The sequence below is a fragment of the Rhipicephalus sanguineus genome, chromosome 1 (assembly GCF_013339695.2).
Source record: "Rhipicephalus sanguineus isolate Rsan-2018 chromosome 1, BIME_Rsan_1.4, whole genome shotgun sequence".
Classification (NCBI taxonomy): Eukaryota; Metazoa; Arthropoda; class Arachnida; order Ixodida; family Ixodidae; genus Rhipicephalus; species Rhipicephalus sanguineus.
The window spans coordinates 106,383,894-106,400,803 of record NC_051176.1 but is presented as its reverse complement, the minus strand read 5'-3'; the positions used below and the strand labels follow the sequence as shown (position 1 = coordinate 106,400,803).

The following is a 16,910-nucleotide window of genomic DNA, read 5'->3' as shown; positions in this document are numbered from 1 at the left end:
GTGCGCGCGCTAGGTGTTGAGGGCAAACTCTTGAACTACGTTCAGGCCTTCCTCACTGACCGAACGTTTACTGTGCGCGTGGGCGGGGCGACAAGTGCGCCGCGATCTGTCAGCTGTGGCGTCCCACAGGGCAGCGTCCTCAGCCCGTTCTTGTTTAATCTGGTACTCGCGCCGCTCGTCAAGTGCCTACCAGAAACGGCTGTGTTCCCTGTTCGCGCAGTGGTGTACGCTGATGAAGTCGCATTGTATGTGCGTGGACCGACCCGAAAGTGCTCGGTGGTGCGCGCTTGCATGCAAGAGGCCCTCCAATGTGTGGCCGCCTTCGTGAGAAACATCGGCCTCACGATCTCGGCGCCGAAAACCGAGGCCCTCGTCTGTTGGACCTCTAAGCCTTCCAACTGCGGCGCGGTTAACATCGAGCCAAAAACACGTCTTGCAAGATGAACCGCTTTAATGGAACTAGAAACAAAAGAAAAAAAGAGGGCGAGCCAGCGCTGCCACGTGAGCACGCGTCAGCTCGTGAGGAGCATCCATAATGATGATGTTTGGTCATCTGTAGACGAATGACGAAGAAAAGGAAGTCACAACAGTCTCCCGCGCCGACAGATGACGTTAGTTGGCTTCCAACGGGTAAAGTAGCTGTACGGGCCGCTTCACAACAGAGCCGTCGGGCAAGCATAAAGAGCAGGTCCTGACAATGCTGTCGCGTCCGCTGATCAGTTCTTCTATGCGGGCCAAACTCCACAGTTGCCTTGGAAGCTGTTTATCCCCGAGTAGAACTACGTTGCCTTTCTTCAAAGAGTCATTTCTTTTGGCTTGGTTGGATGTAAAGTTCCTGAGTTCATTAAGGTACTCTTTATACCAACGAGACCAAAATGCTTTCAAATCATCTTCTCGCTTGCTCCAAAGTTTCTTCAGTGCATCGTTGGTAGACTCGGTGTTGATTTTCAGTTCGTAATGTGGTAGCGTTGTCAGTCTCCTTCCAACGAGAAAATCTGCTGCAGATAGGGGGTATGGTTCATCCACGTCGTTGAACACGTAAGTCAAAGGTCGAGAATTCACCACGGCCTCCACTTCTGTTAGTAGAGTAACTAACTCTGTCCGACTGACAAGCCTTCGCCCAAGCATCTTCTTCAAGCAGGTTTTTACAGAACGAACGAGTCTTTCGTAGAACCCGCCCCACCAAGGAGCGCTCGGGCAAATGAATTTCCATTGGATCTTCGAGGAGGAAAAGAAGGCGAGTACGTCGGGGTGTCTTATCGTTCGCCAAAGCTTCTGTAGGTCCTTGGACGCTTTGACGAATGTTCGTGCGTTGTCGCTGTAGATAGTGTGACAGAGACCCCGCCGTGATACGAATCTCCGTAGGGCGCAAAGAAAATTCACTGTGGTCAAGTCTTCAACCAGTTCCAAGTGAACAGCTCTTGTCACCGCACACGTAAAAAGAGCGATATAGGAGCGCTCGTGGGGATGCCCTTTGATGTATAGTGGCCCCGCAAAGTCAACTCCACTCACGAGGAACGGAGGGGCTTGAGTAGCACGATCCTGAGGCATACAAGGTGAAGATTGCTCAACAGGTTTACTCTGTAGGCGTTGGCAGATGACACACCGTCTTATCGTTTTCTTCACAGACTGTCGTGCTTGAAGAATCCAAAATCGTTCTCGAACTTGAGTCAGAGTGTCTCGAACTCCCCCGTGGAAGACCTTTGCGTGAGCATGATTGATTATCAGTATACTGAGGTGTGAGTCTTTTGGTAGGAGGATGGGATGGCGAGAACTGTATGAGTCGTCAGCCCTGGGAGCTTTTCCTTGTATCCGAAGAAGCCCGTTTTCGTCTGTGAACAGTCTAAAATGCCCAAGTGGACTTTGTAAAGGGAGCGGTTTCTTGCTCGCGACACAGTCTGCTTCTTTACCAAAGTGAGATCTCTGTTCCTCTCGAAGCGAATAGCACTCCGCTTGCTGAATTTCCTCAGCAGACAGCTCCTCAGACCTATCATTTTCCTTCTTCAACCTTTTGGCATAACGGAAGACCCATGCCGTTACTCTTAAAAGTTTGGTGAGGCTGCTGAATCGTTCAATTTCAATCAGCGATGGCAGCAATGGTCTCGTATTAACAGCATGGGTACTGACCTTTAGTTCTGTCTCAGCTGCCTCAAGCTTTCCGTTTCCGATGTCAATCCTTCCCCCGTACACAGGCCAGCACGTATCAGACATTGCAAGCCATCTAGGTCCAAACCACCACAACTGCGACTGGCTGAGTTTGAGTGCAGACAAGCCTCGAGTGAGCAAATCGGCGGGGTTTTCTTTTCCAGGACAAAATCGCCATCTGGTATACTCAGTCAAAGTTCTGATTTCTTGCGTCCGGTTCCGCACAAACTCCTTCCAGGTAACGGGATCCTTGTTAATCCAGCAAAGTGTAATCTGGGAATCGGACCAAAATGTTGCTTCACCAATTCCAAGGTCGCAATTCTTCACGATGTACGCGTACATTCGGGCTGCAAGCAATGCTGCCATCAATTCCAGCCTCGCTAGAGTGACCGTCTTTAACGGCGCAACTCTGGTCTTTGCCATCAGTAGCATAGTCCGGACGGTGCCACTGTAGTCGGCCGTACGAAGGTAGGCTGCAGCCCCGTATGCCGACTCGCTTGCATCAGAAAAGATGTGGAGTGCTGCCTTTTGGTACGGGCCTTCTCCGCCGGCTGCTAGGAACCTTGGAATACTGAGGTCACTAAGCATGGTTACCTCCTTGCTCCATTTCAGCCAGAAAGCAGACAATTTGGGTGGCAATGTCTCATCCCAGTCGAGGTTTTCCTTCCATAGATCTTGTAAGAAGATTTTCGCCCGTACTAAGAAAGGTGAAAGAAACCCCAAAGGGTCGTAGATCCTTGCAACAGCCTGAAGCACAAAGCGTTTTGTAATCCAATGCTCCTGTATGAACTGGAGGATCTCCTGGGGCTTGACCGAAAAGGTATCCGTCTTCTTGTTCCAATGAAGTCCCAGTACTTTCAGAGGTCCAGAAGGTGAGCAAAGAGATTTTTCCTGTGAAGTGATTCCTTGTTCGAAGGCGGCAGATACTAGAGGATCGTTGCTGGCCCACTTGCGAATGTTCATGGAAGCTTGCCTGAAGATCTCAATTATTTCTTTGTGCATCTGGATAGCTTCTTCAGCTGTGTCGGCTCCAATCAGAAGATCGTCCATATATAAGGAGCTCTGCAATCGTCGAGCTGTCACAGGATAGAGGGTTTCTACGGACCTGAAGTGGTGTTTCAATGTAGCAGTCAGTAAGAAAGGACTTGAAGTAGCTCCGAAGGGCACTCTAGTCATTCTCCAAACTTCTATTTCCGGCATTGGGCTGTTCACTTGTGGGGAAGTTTTGAACCACAAAAAGCGGAGCGCATCTCTGTCTGGTTCTCTCAGGCCAATCTGTAGGAACGCCTTCTCGACATCGGCATTCATCGCTACCTTGTAGCATCGGAAACGAAGCAGTAGGGTCACTACGTCAGGATTTAGATTTGGGCCAGCTTCCAGGTTATCATTCAAGGACTTTGAACCAGATTCGTGAGAGGATGCGTCGAATACGATGCGTACCTTCGTAGTAGATCGGTCCTCTCGTATTACAGCTCGATGTGGCATATAATACAGGGGTCCAAGTGGATGCTCTTCTGTTTCCGGTACTCTTTCAGCAGATCCTTCATCGAGGTACAGTCTAATAGTCTCATCGTATCTTTTCAAGAGCTCGCTGTCCTTGTTAAGTTTCTTCATCAAACTATGCAGACGTTTGGTTGCAACTGCATAGTTCTCTGCCAGGTCAACCCTTTCCTTCCACGGTAGCGCGACTTCGTACCGATTGTCTTTCTTCTTGATGTTGTTCTCGAATTTTTCCAGCACTGAATCGGCGACCTTCGTTTCTTCGTGTTCGGCCTTGATCCCGATACTTTCAAGATCCCAAAACCGAGTCAGAAGTTTCGAGATGTCTTGCTCTGTCACCGTGGCTCGAAGGACTACGACACTGGTACTCTGTATTACTTTGGTTGTAGCAGACAACGGCCCGTGAACAGTCCATCCCAGTCTTGTCTTGACAGCTTTCAGCTTTTCGTGCACAGGCTTCACGGTACCAGTTACTAGCTCCCAATAATAGTCTGAACCAATGAGGACCGCAATCTGTTTGTCTTCAACTCCTTGCAGAGAGAGAGCTTGCGTATCCAATTGCATCTTGTTCATTTCTCTCAAAACGTTTTCTTCTGGTACCGGAATGCATTCACTGCATATTGTGTCCACTACCAGCGCATCGATTGAAATCGGAATTTTCTCTTTCGCAGGGAGAATCGATACTCGCACCCTCTGCATGGTTTTCCGCGCGTTTTCACCACCGAACACGCCTACGGTCAACGTCTCCTCTTCTATTACTTCGCAGCCAAGTCTTTGGGAAGCTTTCGCCGTAATGAAGCTCCGCTGACTTCCGCCATCGAAAAGGACTCGGTAGCGACCAGATGTTTTGGTTCCTGATATGGTGGCCGTCAGAGTCTGCAGCATTACGACTGAGCTTGGCTGCTTGGAGATTAGATTGACCGATGCAGATAGCACCTTCTCCTTATCGCTTCTGATCTCTGCCGATGCGCAAACGGATGTTGCGTGCCTTCTCGCACACTTTCCACATTTCAGCCGGCTTCTGCAATCTTTCTCCAAATGGCCCTGCTTTAGACAACGGAAGCACCTTCCGGCTTTGGTAAGCATCTCCTTTTTGGGCGAGAGGCTGATCTCCGTTTTATCACAAACTTCAGCAGAATGCTTTTCGGAACGGCAAAACAGGCACTTCTGCGGACTACTAGCTGAGCTTTGTAGAGCAGCTGTCGTGGAAACGTCTCGTGGATGGCTGGGCTTTAATCCTCCTTTCTCTGGTGTGCGACGACTTCTGTGTATCTCTTGTTCGGCCACAGCTTCCCGACAAGTCAGTTGAAGGTCGAATAATTCCAAAAGCATTTGAAGCTCGTTATCTTCTGCATTCGAAGAAGCTGCAGCTGATGATGATGCCTTGCGCGCCTCGTGAAACCGAAGTACCATGTCAGTCGGGAGAACTCTTAACATGAATTCTCGCAGCATTGTGCAATAAGTTGTCGAGTTCGTGCCAAGCGCCTTGAGGCTTCGAATATGAACCTGTACTTTGTCGTACAGTTTCCTCAGCTGATGGACGTCTGCTGATGATGACACCGGTTTGAGATCCAGCAAACCTTGTAGATGATCTTGAACGATGATCTGTTCATCTCCAAAACGCTTCTTTAAAATTTCAATGGCGTCTGCATAGCACTCTTCCGTAGCTTGCAATCCCGAGATAGCTGAGGCGGCTGCTCCGGTCACCAGACTGCTCAAGTAGTTGAACTTGTCAGCTGTGCTCAGCTCGCTGTTGTCGTGAACTGCTGATGTAAACTGGTTCCAAAATCGCGGCCACTCTCTGCGGTTCCCGTCAAATTTTAGGAGTTCTAGCTGCGGAAGCTTGCTCTTGCCGGAAGGTAACGGGTGAACGTTAGTAGGGCGTGGGGTTGGAGGCGACAGACATTCATTCAGTTTGACGCGTAGGTTCGCTGTCAGGGTAACAACCTTGTCACGGTATTTTCCAGCGTCTAACGTCTCGCTGTCTAACAGGTCGTCTGGCGTCTCTTCAAAAATCGCCTCATCAACTTTCTCTATCTGTCCGCAAAAGGAGCTGATTCGATCGAGGAGTACACTTACAGTAGCTTTCGTGACCTCTCGATTCTCTCGCAAGTTGCCTTCCGCCTCGGCCAACAGGACATCGAGTTGAGACCGCAGGCTGTTGCGTCGTCTAAGCTGTCGTTCCATTCTGTCGCACGCAGTCGGGGAATCTCGCTGAGGTCGCAGGCGCCGCGTCTTCTTAGCTGTCGCGGCTCCGTGCGTCGATAATGTCAGCGGTGTCTAAAGGTCCCGGGTTTTCGGCACCATGTATTGGACCTCTAAGCCTTCCAACTGCGGCGCGGTTAACATCGAGCCAAAAACACGTCTTGCAAGATGAACCGCTTTAATGGAACTAGAAACAAAAGAAAAAAAGAGGGCGAGCCAGCGCTGCCACGTGAGCACGCGTCAGCTCGTGAGGAGCATCCATAATGATGATGTTTGGTCATCTGTAGACGAATGACGAAGAAAAGGAAGTCACAACATCGTCGTCCACCCTCGTGCTGAAGCCCGACGACGCCTTCCGTGCCTTCAGCTGGATGGTGCACCAATAGTTTGGAGTAGCAACGTCCGCTACCTCGGCCTGACGATAGACAATCGCCTCCGATGGTTCCCGGCGGTGCGAAGTGTACGACAGACGACGCGTCGCGTGGAATCGGCTGTGCGCCAACTACTCGCAGGCGGCAACGGCTGCCCCGCTGCCTTCGCCTGCACCATCTACGAGGCGATGGCTCTGTCTGCCATCCACTACGCACTGCCGATCTGCAAACTCCAGGCGCCACAGTGGCGACTGATCGACCAGGACCACCGCCGAGTCATCCGCATGTGTCACGGAATGCCTCGTGGCTCTCGTGTGGCCGAGACCCTCGCGGAGGCTCGTGCGTGGCCTGCGTCGCTCACGGCGGACCTCCGCGCATTGTGCCACTTGCAGCGTCTCCACCGAGCGCCTGATGCAGGTCCCCTCCTCTCGCGGTTACGTGCTGTGCCAAACTCACGTGTCGGCCAACTTATCGACGTGTACGACGGTGTTGTGGCTGACGACCCCGCACGCCTTTCGCGCTGGCCACCCCCTCACCGTCGAGTGCCCCTTCGAGTGAACTTGCACCTGCCGGGCATTCGATCCAAACGCCACACCCCCATCAGTGCCATTGCTCAGGAGGCCGCGGCGCGGATGTATGAGGACCTGGCCGGGAGGACGCAGGTGTTCACCGATGGGTCCGTCCTGCAGGATCGCTCAGCCGCGGCCGCCTGCATAGTCCCTCAGCTCAGCTCGGAACGACAGTGCCGCTTGCGATACTGTGCATCCTCAACAACAGCTGAGCTAGTCGGGCTCCAGCTGGCTGCAGACCTCCTGCGCAATTCGCCGGCCGTCACGAGCGCAGCAATATTCTGCGACTCGAGACCTGCCCTCCGCCAGCTCGCGAGGGAGGAACGAGGCCCCCTTCTTGCTCAGCGTGCCGCTCTCAGCCTGATGGCCCTCCAGGAACGAGGCTGTGATGTGGTCCTTCAGTGGCTCCCTTCACACGTCGGCATCGCGGGCAACGAGGCTGCAGACGAACTCGCAAAACGAGCACACTCCGCCGAGACTTCGCTGACGGATTACGCCAGCTCGTTCGACTCGGCACGCAACAACCTTCGCCGGGAGCTGGTGCGCGAGCATCCTGACGCACGGGTCGCCTCCGGACACCCCCCTCCTCCCATCCCAGCCACTGGTTTCACTCGCCGCGAGCGCGCGCTTCTTCTTGCCTTGAGGACCGGTTCTGTGTGGCCCGCGGAACGCAGGCATCGTCTTCGCGGCGCCGCTGCACCGAACTGCACCGATTGCGGCGCGATCGAAACCCTGTGCCACCTATTGTTTGACTGTCCTTCTCTCAACACTGCGCGGAAGCGGCTCGCCATGAAGTACCGCCTCGTCGGACTGCCGTGTGCGACCCTACAGGACTTGCTCCATCCCACCGGCCACGTGCACCGTCGCCGATCAGCCCTTGCGGCCCTACTCGCTTTTCTCGAGGATGCCGGCCTAGTCGAACGAATTTTCTAGCCGCTCACCACGGTGACTCGGACGCCCGTTCTCCTTCCCCCCCCACCCCCTCACTGTTTTTTTTCCCACTCATACCTTTCTTTTTCTTCTTTTACCATACTCTTTTCACTCTCACTGTCCCTTTAATCCCTAATCCCCCGTGAGTGTATCGGTTGAGGTGTCCTCACTTGAGAGACAGTTATCGTGCACTCCACACCCAATTTCCATTTTCATTTCCTTCTTCCTTTTAAGAATCACCTCCCCCCCCCGTCACCCGCCGGAGCGCCGCAGCTGCCGGCTCCAACGCCTGCTCGCCTCCCGTGTCCGCGTTTCAAACAAACGTTTACACCAGTAAACACTACACCGAGTTTCGCTTCAAACGAATCTTCCAGCGCTCACCACAGCACCCGCGTTAGCGCCGTTCAAAACGTGACGCCACCCGTGCGCAACGCTGCTGCTTCGCATCCCATCAGCGTTCCCTTCGGGGAGATGGTCCAATTTTTTTTCTAGTGTTTTCGTTTTTCGCCGGCGTTATCAGCTAGCAGAATCGCTATCACCTACCAGCCAAAACATAGAGCCGGCGCCCGCACGGCGGCAGGTTGGGAGAGGAGGCGGGGCCTGTTTAGAAAGGAGGCTTGGCCTCTTGGGAGAGGATACAGAGGAGGAAAGCGCCGGAGTGGAGGAGAGTGTCGCTACTTTCTATATTGAGGGGTTTTACACGTGGCAATACGATAAACATTTCGTAGTCACACAAAAAAAAATGGCGAAGCTTGCACTAAGTCTCGCAAGGCTTGAAACAGCGAAACTGAACAATTCTGAAGTCTAACCTGGTTGCTTCTAGGTTGTTGCTAGGCCTTAGGTAGGTTAGTCACGAACGGCTGTCCAAACTCCAGAACCGAGCTTTCGCATCTCTTCTAGATCTACGCCCACGTTGCCGTTAGCGTAGGACGTCCATCGCTTCGGGCTCTTCTCGCCGCCGCCGTTGCATTTCCCGTTCGCTAGTGTGGCAGCTTCGAACTAGTCGTGCCAAGCCTGAAGGAAGAGCGCAGCTGGATGGCCTTCTTTGTTTCTGATTATTTTTTGAATTTCATTCTTCTCTTTCTTTGTTTCTTGTAGATATATTTTGTATCTGTTTCTTTCTACTTCTTCCTTTGTATTTATCTCTCTTTCTCGCTCTTTTTATCTTTTTTTCTTTCTCCCCTTTCTCTCTGTCTGCTTTTCTTTCTTTCTCTTTATTTCTGTCTTGATCTTTCTATTTTTTTCTATCTCTCTCTGTCTCTGCTTCCATCTCTCTCTTTCTGTTTCTCTTTCTTTCTCTTTCTATATCTTTCTCTGTCTTTCTATCTTTTTATGCCTTTACTCCCATTATTCCTCTCTATTTATCTCTCTCTATTTCTTTCTGCAGTTTTCTCTCTCCCTCTTAGTGAACCAGTGGCGAGTAGTGAGATTTGCCCAATTTCTGTCGCAAATATCCGTTGATGATGATAGTTTTATTATAGGCCACACAAATAATGGCAAGCTTAAACATAATAATTTATAATAATATCTGGGGTTTAACGTCCCAAAACCACGATATCATTATGAGGGACGCCGTAGTGGAGGGCTCTGGAAGTTTCGACCACATGGGGTTCTTTAACGTGCACCTAAATCTAAGTACACAGGTCTGAAGCATTTTCGCCTCCATCGAAAATGCGGCCAGGTTAAACAGCTTCGCTGTTTAAAAAATTGGCAATCATCCATCCGGAATAGTCTCTACATCAAGCTGTAAACTATTGTGTTTGGCGTCAGGGCTTCACCTCACACCAAGCCGATTTGCCGAGGGTCAGGCGTGCACATAATTCAGCACCGGCATTTTTCCGCTGTCAAATAGTGTTGCGTCATTTGAATGAGACAGAAAAATGCAATAAACGAGCCTATATAACAACGAAGCTTACAGGCCAATGCTGGACTTCTATTTGGGTTGATTTCCTGTTTTATCCTAACCAAAGCACAGGCCAACATTTTTGCCCATGAGTTAAAATACTGCAACCCCCTCCGACTGCAGACATTAACATAGATTGATAAATCCTTGATTTGTGAACATCACGATCGATGCACTGAACTTTATAATTAAGTTGAAGTTTTTTGTTTTGTTATACAAAAGAGGAGCTAGAGCTGAAGGCCGTCTGACCTCACAGAGGCTCTTACTCCTATTTGCTAGCGACATGCACGTACGTTAAGAATACAGCAAGTACAAGTGCAAGTAGCACAGTACAGGTGGTACATTGTGTCGTCACAATGTGCCATCTGGCATGATATAATCTTTATGTGATATGGAATGATATATTCTTGACGAGGTGGAAGTTATTCACATGAGCTTATATACAGGCTGTTCAAAATTAAGCTTTATGTTTTCCTTAAAATTCAGCACTGGGAGGTACTTGAGAACCACCCTTGCAAATAAGTTTTAAATGCGAAGCATTTCTGAGCGAACCTCAGGCACTTTGGCCGTTTCTATCTACGTATCTATCTAGCCGCCTACGTCTGGGCGCTCCCCTGGTCCTCTCCATAACTTGTAATATACCAAAATTGGCATAGCAGGGGATCAGTGTATGACGAACACGATTCACTGGCCATGACATGAATAACGCAAAATACCTGTCGCGTACGTCATGAAACCCTTTCTCTCAGTCACGTGTGGCACATACCCGTTAGCCAGAGGTATTGTTATGCGGGTATGTGCCACAGGTGATATATATAGAGTCTCAACCAACACAGTAACCGCGAACACACAGATTGAGACGCAAGGACAGTGATAATAAGTATAATTCTTGTGGTTTTATGCCCCAAAACAACGATATGTTTATGAGAGACGCCGTAGCAAAGGGCTCCGGAAATTTTGACCATCGGGTATTCTTTAACGTGTACCGAGAGCGCACAGAACACGGGCATCTAGCATTTGGCCTCCATCGAAAGGCAACCGCCGCAGCCGGGATCGAACCCGTGACCTTCGGGTCAGCAGCCGAGCACCTTAACCGCTACACCACCGCGGCGGACGCAAGGAAAGTAAGGAAACTGAAAGCAGAACACTCCTGGAAGACGCTCAACTACCATCCACTCGTCCACGTGGTCCGCAACGTGGACCACGTGGATTACGCAAATACTGGAGTCAATGCTTCCTACAATGAATCTGCTGAGAGAACCAGCTCTCTCATCATTACCGGTGACTTCAACATTGATTTATCAAGCCCTAACAACGCTTGGTCCTTATACTGCGTGAAAGACGGATTGGATGTGGAGAGAGCGTCAAAACACCGCGCTACCACGTCCACGCCAGGAGGCATCATGGATCATTTCATCGTAAGAGGCATCCAGGGTTTCCACCAGCTGCACTATGCCTCACATTTCACTACATTTAGACTCCTCATTACCGCGATCACGAACGGATCCGATTAACAAATCCGGTCCAGCTACTGGTGCTGACTGATCACGGTGATGATGACCTTGTTCAAGAACTGTCGAGAACCCCTTCTACACATACACACTGTAACACACTACACTACACACTACACTGTAACTGTGACTGCAACATACATGCAGTGCGCCTGCGCGTGCCGCTCGGCTTTGTATATATGTAGGGAAACTTTCCTGAAGCTTGGTTGCGAGTAACGCCTGTCCTGTGCTTCTGTGTTCCTTCTTTGTTCTGTTCGGATTCGCGCTACCCAGTATTGAAGAATATAAGCACTACATATCAGCCTACCGCGTCTGGCGTTCGTAACACCCATGTTGCTGTTGCCATCGTTACGCAACTGTAAACAACTGGTTATATAATACATATGCGACTCTTCAACACATGAGTGTTCGTATACCACTTTCATATTTCTCTATCGTCATTCCGTAGCGTTTCGGTCAGTGTCAAAAATTACGCCATAGTCACCATCCCGCTTATGCTTCGCATAACATCGATTCCCAAGGTAAATGGGATCTGCCGAATTTTTTTGTATCCAAGGATACACAAAGCAACACAATAATAAGCGCTGTCAGCCGCCCAATTAACTAAGATTGAATAATGAGATTTTTAGTTAGCGCAGCAAGGGGGCATGTTTGTAATGAAAAGTTGGAGGCAGTCGCGTTTCTACACAGTTCCACTTGGAGGAATTCTTCTAGCATGTCTGTGCCCCGAGATATCTCGCTGCAAAGTTTAATTGCGGTTTGCGTGATTACGCATGCAAGACAGTGAGCACTGGCGCAAAGCTCCTCCCCGATGTTCCGCCGCAGTTGCGTGCGGCGTTTAAATTGACAACGAGTCGAAGGCATAGACAAAGATGATAACGGTTACCTTTTACTACCGGCTGGAGACAGCAAGCCGGTAGGCACACATTTATATCATAATTACTACAAATAACATCCCCTATACTCCCCTTGGCTTTCTTGTCTGTTGGTTATAATTAATGTTGTGTCTGGGAAAGAAAAAGCGAGCCCTTAAAATTCCCCTTCTTTCCTTCAATCATTCTGTAAAGTTCAGGTTTGTACAGATAACAAATTATCCACATATCAATACGTTTACAGATTTAATCGTAGTGTTGCGCACCTCGAAAACACCTCTTAAAAAAGACACGGCATCGTTGTGAGGCATAGAGCAAGTTCTTAGATCCCAGGTTGTGACTAGGGTGGCATGCGCTCGATGTGTGCCTAGCTTTTGTTGCACATCTTCTTGCCTATATTCTGCCTATATTTTGTTGCACATTTTCTTGAATAAACAGTCGAAAGTTGGGGCTGCCCTTGACCCTTCCCTCCTTATTTCCTTGCGCAAAAACAGCCATACTTTTGTGGCTTGTACTTGAAAATCGTTGCGAAGCACGATAAATAATAATAATAAAAGAATGACAGCCTATGTAAGCGCGTATCTTCAAGCGCAACAACGACAGTCAGGATAGAAGCGTCAGAACGATGACTGTGAGCCAGACGCTTGACTAAAGCGCGTCAGCATGAATATGAGCTTGCTTTCCAGAATGCGCGCATTTTGTTCGACAGTGCATGTGCTTACACGCATGCCAGATATTCGTTTAAAAAGTCTTTCCACTGCTCGTTAAGTATCTTACTGGTTGCGGAATGGTACCAATGACCCCTTAGCGTCATATTAAATTTAAGTGATATGAATACAACGTTTTTCGGTCACAGCCATGACTGAAGTATATTAATCTCACTCATACTCCAACAACAACTTTTTTTTGCCCAAGTACAGTAACTGAGCTTAGAGCAGCAATTTTAATAGGGCACAATTTATGCAGAACGTCGTACAAGGGTTATTGACCTTCAAAATTCGGAATATATGAATCATATCTTCTGCAGACACTGTTCCGTATTTGCTGTCTGGGGCATCGAAACATGCGTATACCATTGATTCTGATAGTGCATATTATCTGAAATTTCTTTTTTTCTATGACAGCTCCACTTGAATGTTCTCTCTCTCTCTCTCTCTCTTTTTTTTCAGACTGGGAGAGTTATTTATACTACGAATGCTGAACCCATTTCTCCAGAGTGAGTACGTCTTCAAGCGCAGTTCCATTGGCAAGGAGTACTACGAGTGCCTGAACACGCTTCATACATTCACAAGAAAGGTACAGATAGGTTGTGAACGTGTTGACACTGAGTTCATTGACACCTCCACATTTGAACACCCGATCACGGCCAACTGATCAAAAGAGCCCTGTGTTTTCACTGAGCAGCCGCTGTAAGACAATCAACATGAACTACTGCAGCGGCTTGGTTCGAAGAAGGAAATCGTCATAATAAATTCAGTAGGTGCAAGCTTTGACAGACGCAAAAAAACTCGGGCTTTCATAATGAACGTTCATCGCGCATTCAGTTTAAACGTTTTCACTGTGTATGACATTTACGAGAGTTCGTCTTCGTTCATAACTTGACTATTACGGTTGCCAGAATCTTTAAAAATAACAAAAATAAGTTGTCAACTGTGCGAACAAGCGGACCCTGTTTTCACGCGATAACATTAAGAGGTCATTTCGCAGAAATTCCGTTGTCAGCATCGGCGTCGTTGTTTGTGAGCGAAAAATCGAGATAGATGCAAATTAATAAATGAAAATTTTCGGTTCTAGTGGGCATCAAACCCAGGCTGCGTAGCAAGCAGGTGCTCTACCACAGATCGATGCCAGTGCTTTCGGGGAAAAAAAAAAAACCTATACGACTGTCATGTAGTGCGAGGTATCTATCCATAACGCGTTTTATATTGCGTGACAGAAGCATAGAATCGTACGAGGCGTCAAGACATGTGAATTGCGCAACGGGTTCGTGGCCCTCCCATTACAACGCGCTCAGGCAAAATTAATAGTCATCAGCAGCAGCAACAACATCAACAAAGTATACAGCTGCGCAGGTGAGCGTGTTGCCTTATGGACGTGTAAAGGGTACTTCACCAATTCGCAAAAGGAAGAATTATGGCGCCGTGGGTACTCCGCAACTCTACTTGCAGTAGGCATTCTAGGGTAGTTTGAAACGGCCAGTGTTACTCGCACACACGTTCCTTCGCTTGCGGCTCGGTTGAGGTGTGCACCGAGAAGTGAAGGCAGGCTAGCGATTCAGAAGGCGATTTGAACGGAGCCAGATTATGCTGTCTCGTTCTACGGTTGAAGGCGAAGCTCAGGCGTGCTCCAAGTTTTAGAGCGCAACTCTTAGGCGCCCGTTCCTGCGTTGAGCGGCGTCGCCGTTGGCGTCGGCGTAACCGATGAGCGAACGAGGACAGAAGAGAGCGAAAGAGAGACTGCACCAAGCAGTTTTCCACCAAGACAGACAGCGAGCTGCTGTGTTAGCGTCTGCAATGCCTCGTGCCTGCTCGCGCTTCTTGTGACAGTGCAACGCATGCCTCTTGCGAACGGGCACCAGAAAGCGGGTTGACCTGCGAGGCTTGGGAGAAGAAGGCGTGCGTTGGTCGAAGGGACACTTTGTGTGTAGAACGCTCTAGCGGACTCTTAAAGGGGTCGTGAAAAGAAAATGAAGCTGCCCGGTTGTAATTTTCCCTGCTTCAACAAGGATTATACATGCCGATTCCGAAATATTTCTGCGCTGTAATGACGCCTGTTTGAAATCGCTGTTTTCTTGGGCTCCTAAACGACTATGCGGCACTACCGGCCGCCATAGGCACTAACGTGTGACGTCATGCTAATGGAAGTTATAAACACAGCGTTAGCTTTCTTTTGCTCTAAAATTATAGATTTATAGGAACCTAGAAAAGAAACAAATAACACAGCAACTTTTGCGCTCTGAGTCGTATATTGCGCAAGTACAGCACTTGATGTGCTTGCTTCCGCTTTCAAGTACATCCGGGCTCCGTCATGTGTGTATTCTTGCCTTCGCTCGCACGGTGCAGCGTCCCAGTTTTTTCTTTCTGGTTGCCTTAGGTTGTGTTTCACGGCGTGTTTTGGGTGGCTTGTCCTCGCTATGCCAACCGCGTGCGTCGTCAGGCAGCGCCCTACAACTTATCAAAGTGGAAACAACGTTCGCTTTCACAAGTTGCCGGCGTCACCAAGTTGGCGTCACAATCGAAACAGTATGATGCTACAAATCTCGGCCAACTATGGCTCAGCAAACATCGCTGCGTCTCCATGTTTTGTCGACGACAGAGACTTTTCATTTTCTGATTTAAAGTGACCTCAGCTGTACAGTTGAGGGGAACGTGAGCTGGGAAATCGTAATTCTGATTTTATAGTTATTAAATGAACCCGGACGATGAAACGAGTCGAGGTATAGTATTTAATGGACGGCCAGGATTCCGAATACACACGTAGTTGAAAATTTTCGGAAAACGTTTCACGACCCCTTTAAGGGCCTTTTATAGTCCGGCACAGCGTTCGCGACAGCCAGCGGCGGCGGAAGTTGGCGACGCCAGGTTCACCACGTTACGTTGACGCGAAAATCGAGCATTCTATACTCCCACTCGCGTCGCGCCGCGCCGCGTCCCCTTGGCGCATGTACATTTGCTCACATTATCGCAAAATCAAAACACCTTAACAGCTGCGCTCAGAAATCGCATTAAGCAGTATCGTAATCGTCGGTGAATTTTTTGACAAAAAAAGTGTATTAGTTTAAAGGAACATTAAACAAGAATATTATATTAATTTGTAGTCGTAAACTACATTTTTGTAATGCTGGAAAGCTCGCTCCTACCGCGAGCGGTGACATAGTACGCCACAAAACAGGCAAAGCCGAAGCACCAGAAGCCACTCTTTTTAAGTTCCCGCACCAGCAACCGGTGGCGTCAGCGTGTCTTGTTACGTAGGTGATTATATACTATCCGGAGAGAAGGAGTACGTTACATTCTAAATTATCGAAAGAATCAACCAAATTTTCATGACTTCTTTCTGGAAGAAACGGAGCCCAATAAGAATATATTCTCTCAAATATGTGGTGTTAAACCGTGCTGTATTAGCGGCGGATATGTGCCAAATCTGTCAAATGGAAGTTTGGCCTTTCGTTTTTTTTTTTGCTTGTAATATATTTCTGCCCAACGAATGAAAAGAAAGTTTTAAAACCGTAATTTACAGCCACAGCGGTGGTACATTGGTTACTGTGCTCGGCTGCTGACGCGAAGGCTGCTGACCGCCGCGACCATCCCGGCCGCGGCGGTGGCATTTCGATGGAGGAGACATGCTAGAGGCCCGCGTTCTTAGATTTAAGTGCACGATAAAGAACCACGGATGGTCGAAATTTCCGGAAACCTCCATTACGGAGCGCCTTATAATTATATCGTGGTTTTGTCACGTAATACCCAAGATATTATTGTTACAATACCTTACCAATCTAATAAATTTAGAATTTATCTTTAGTGCTCCTGTTAAGTAATAACTACGCAACGAAAACTACACCTGGAATAGTTATAATAATTTATACTGTGATTAGTGCAGTTTCGCGATTTCGTAAATGGAGTTGACTTGGCAGGTGTTTGCACAGGTTTCGATTTGTGTGCAATTTTTTATAGCCTAGATATTGCATCTGGTGTTATTAGTTTTTCTTCGTACGCAAGGCTCCGCCTTTTTTAGGTAGCTGTAACATTTCTTATGCTTCGTTCGCACTAGGGAAGTGGCAGGAGAGCGAAAACGCCAAGCGGGCGGGAAACTTTTTTCCGTGCTTGTTCAAGATGTTCACATTTGTTCTGCAGCTACCGCCGTCGCTCTCGCCATTTATACCATGCTCTTTGGTCATCAGAGTCAGT

General features: G+C 48.8%; 2 protein-coding genes across 4 annotated transcripts in view; one reads left to right on the top strand and one right to left on the bottom strand.

Moving 5' to 3' along the window:
- LOC119395151 (cytochrome P450 4c3-like) overlaps nucleotides 1-16,910 on the bottom strand; it is a 387,183-nt gene that overhangs the window by 273,733 nt on the left and 96,540 nt on the right. The window lies entirely within an intron of this gene.
- LOC119395087 (cytochrome P450 4c3) overlaps nucleotides 1-16,910 on the top strand; it is a 56,460-nt gene that overhangs the window by 30,306 nt on the left and 9,244 nt on the right. For all 3 annotated transcript variants that reach the window (XM_037662381.2, XM_049415524.1, XM_037662388.2), the window contains exon 7: nucleotides 13,176-13,302. In XM_037662381.2, the coding sequence (XP_037518309.1) occupies nucleotides 13,176-13,302 (127 nt within the window). The remainder of the gene's footprint in view (nucleotides 1-13,175; nucleotides 13,303-16,910) is intronic.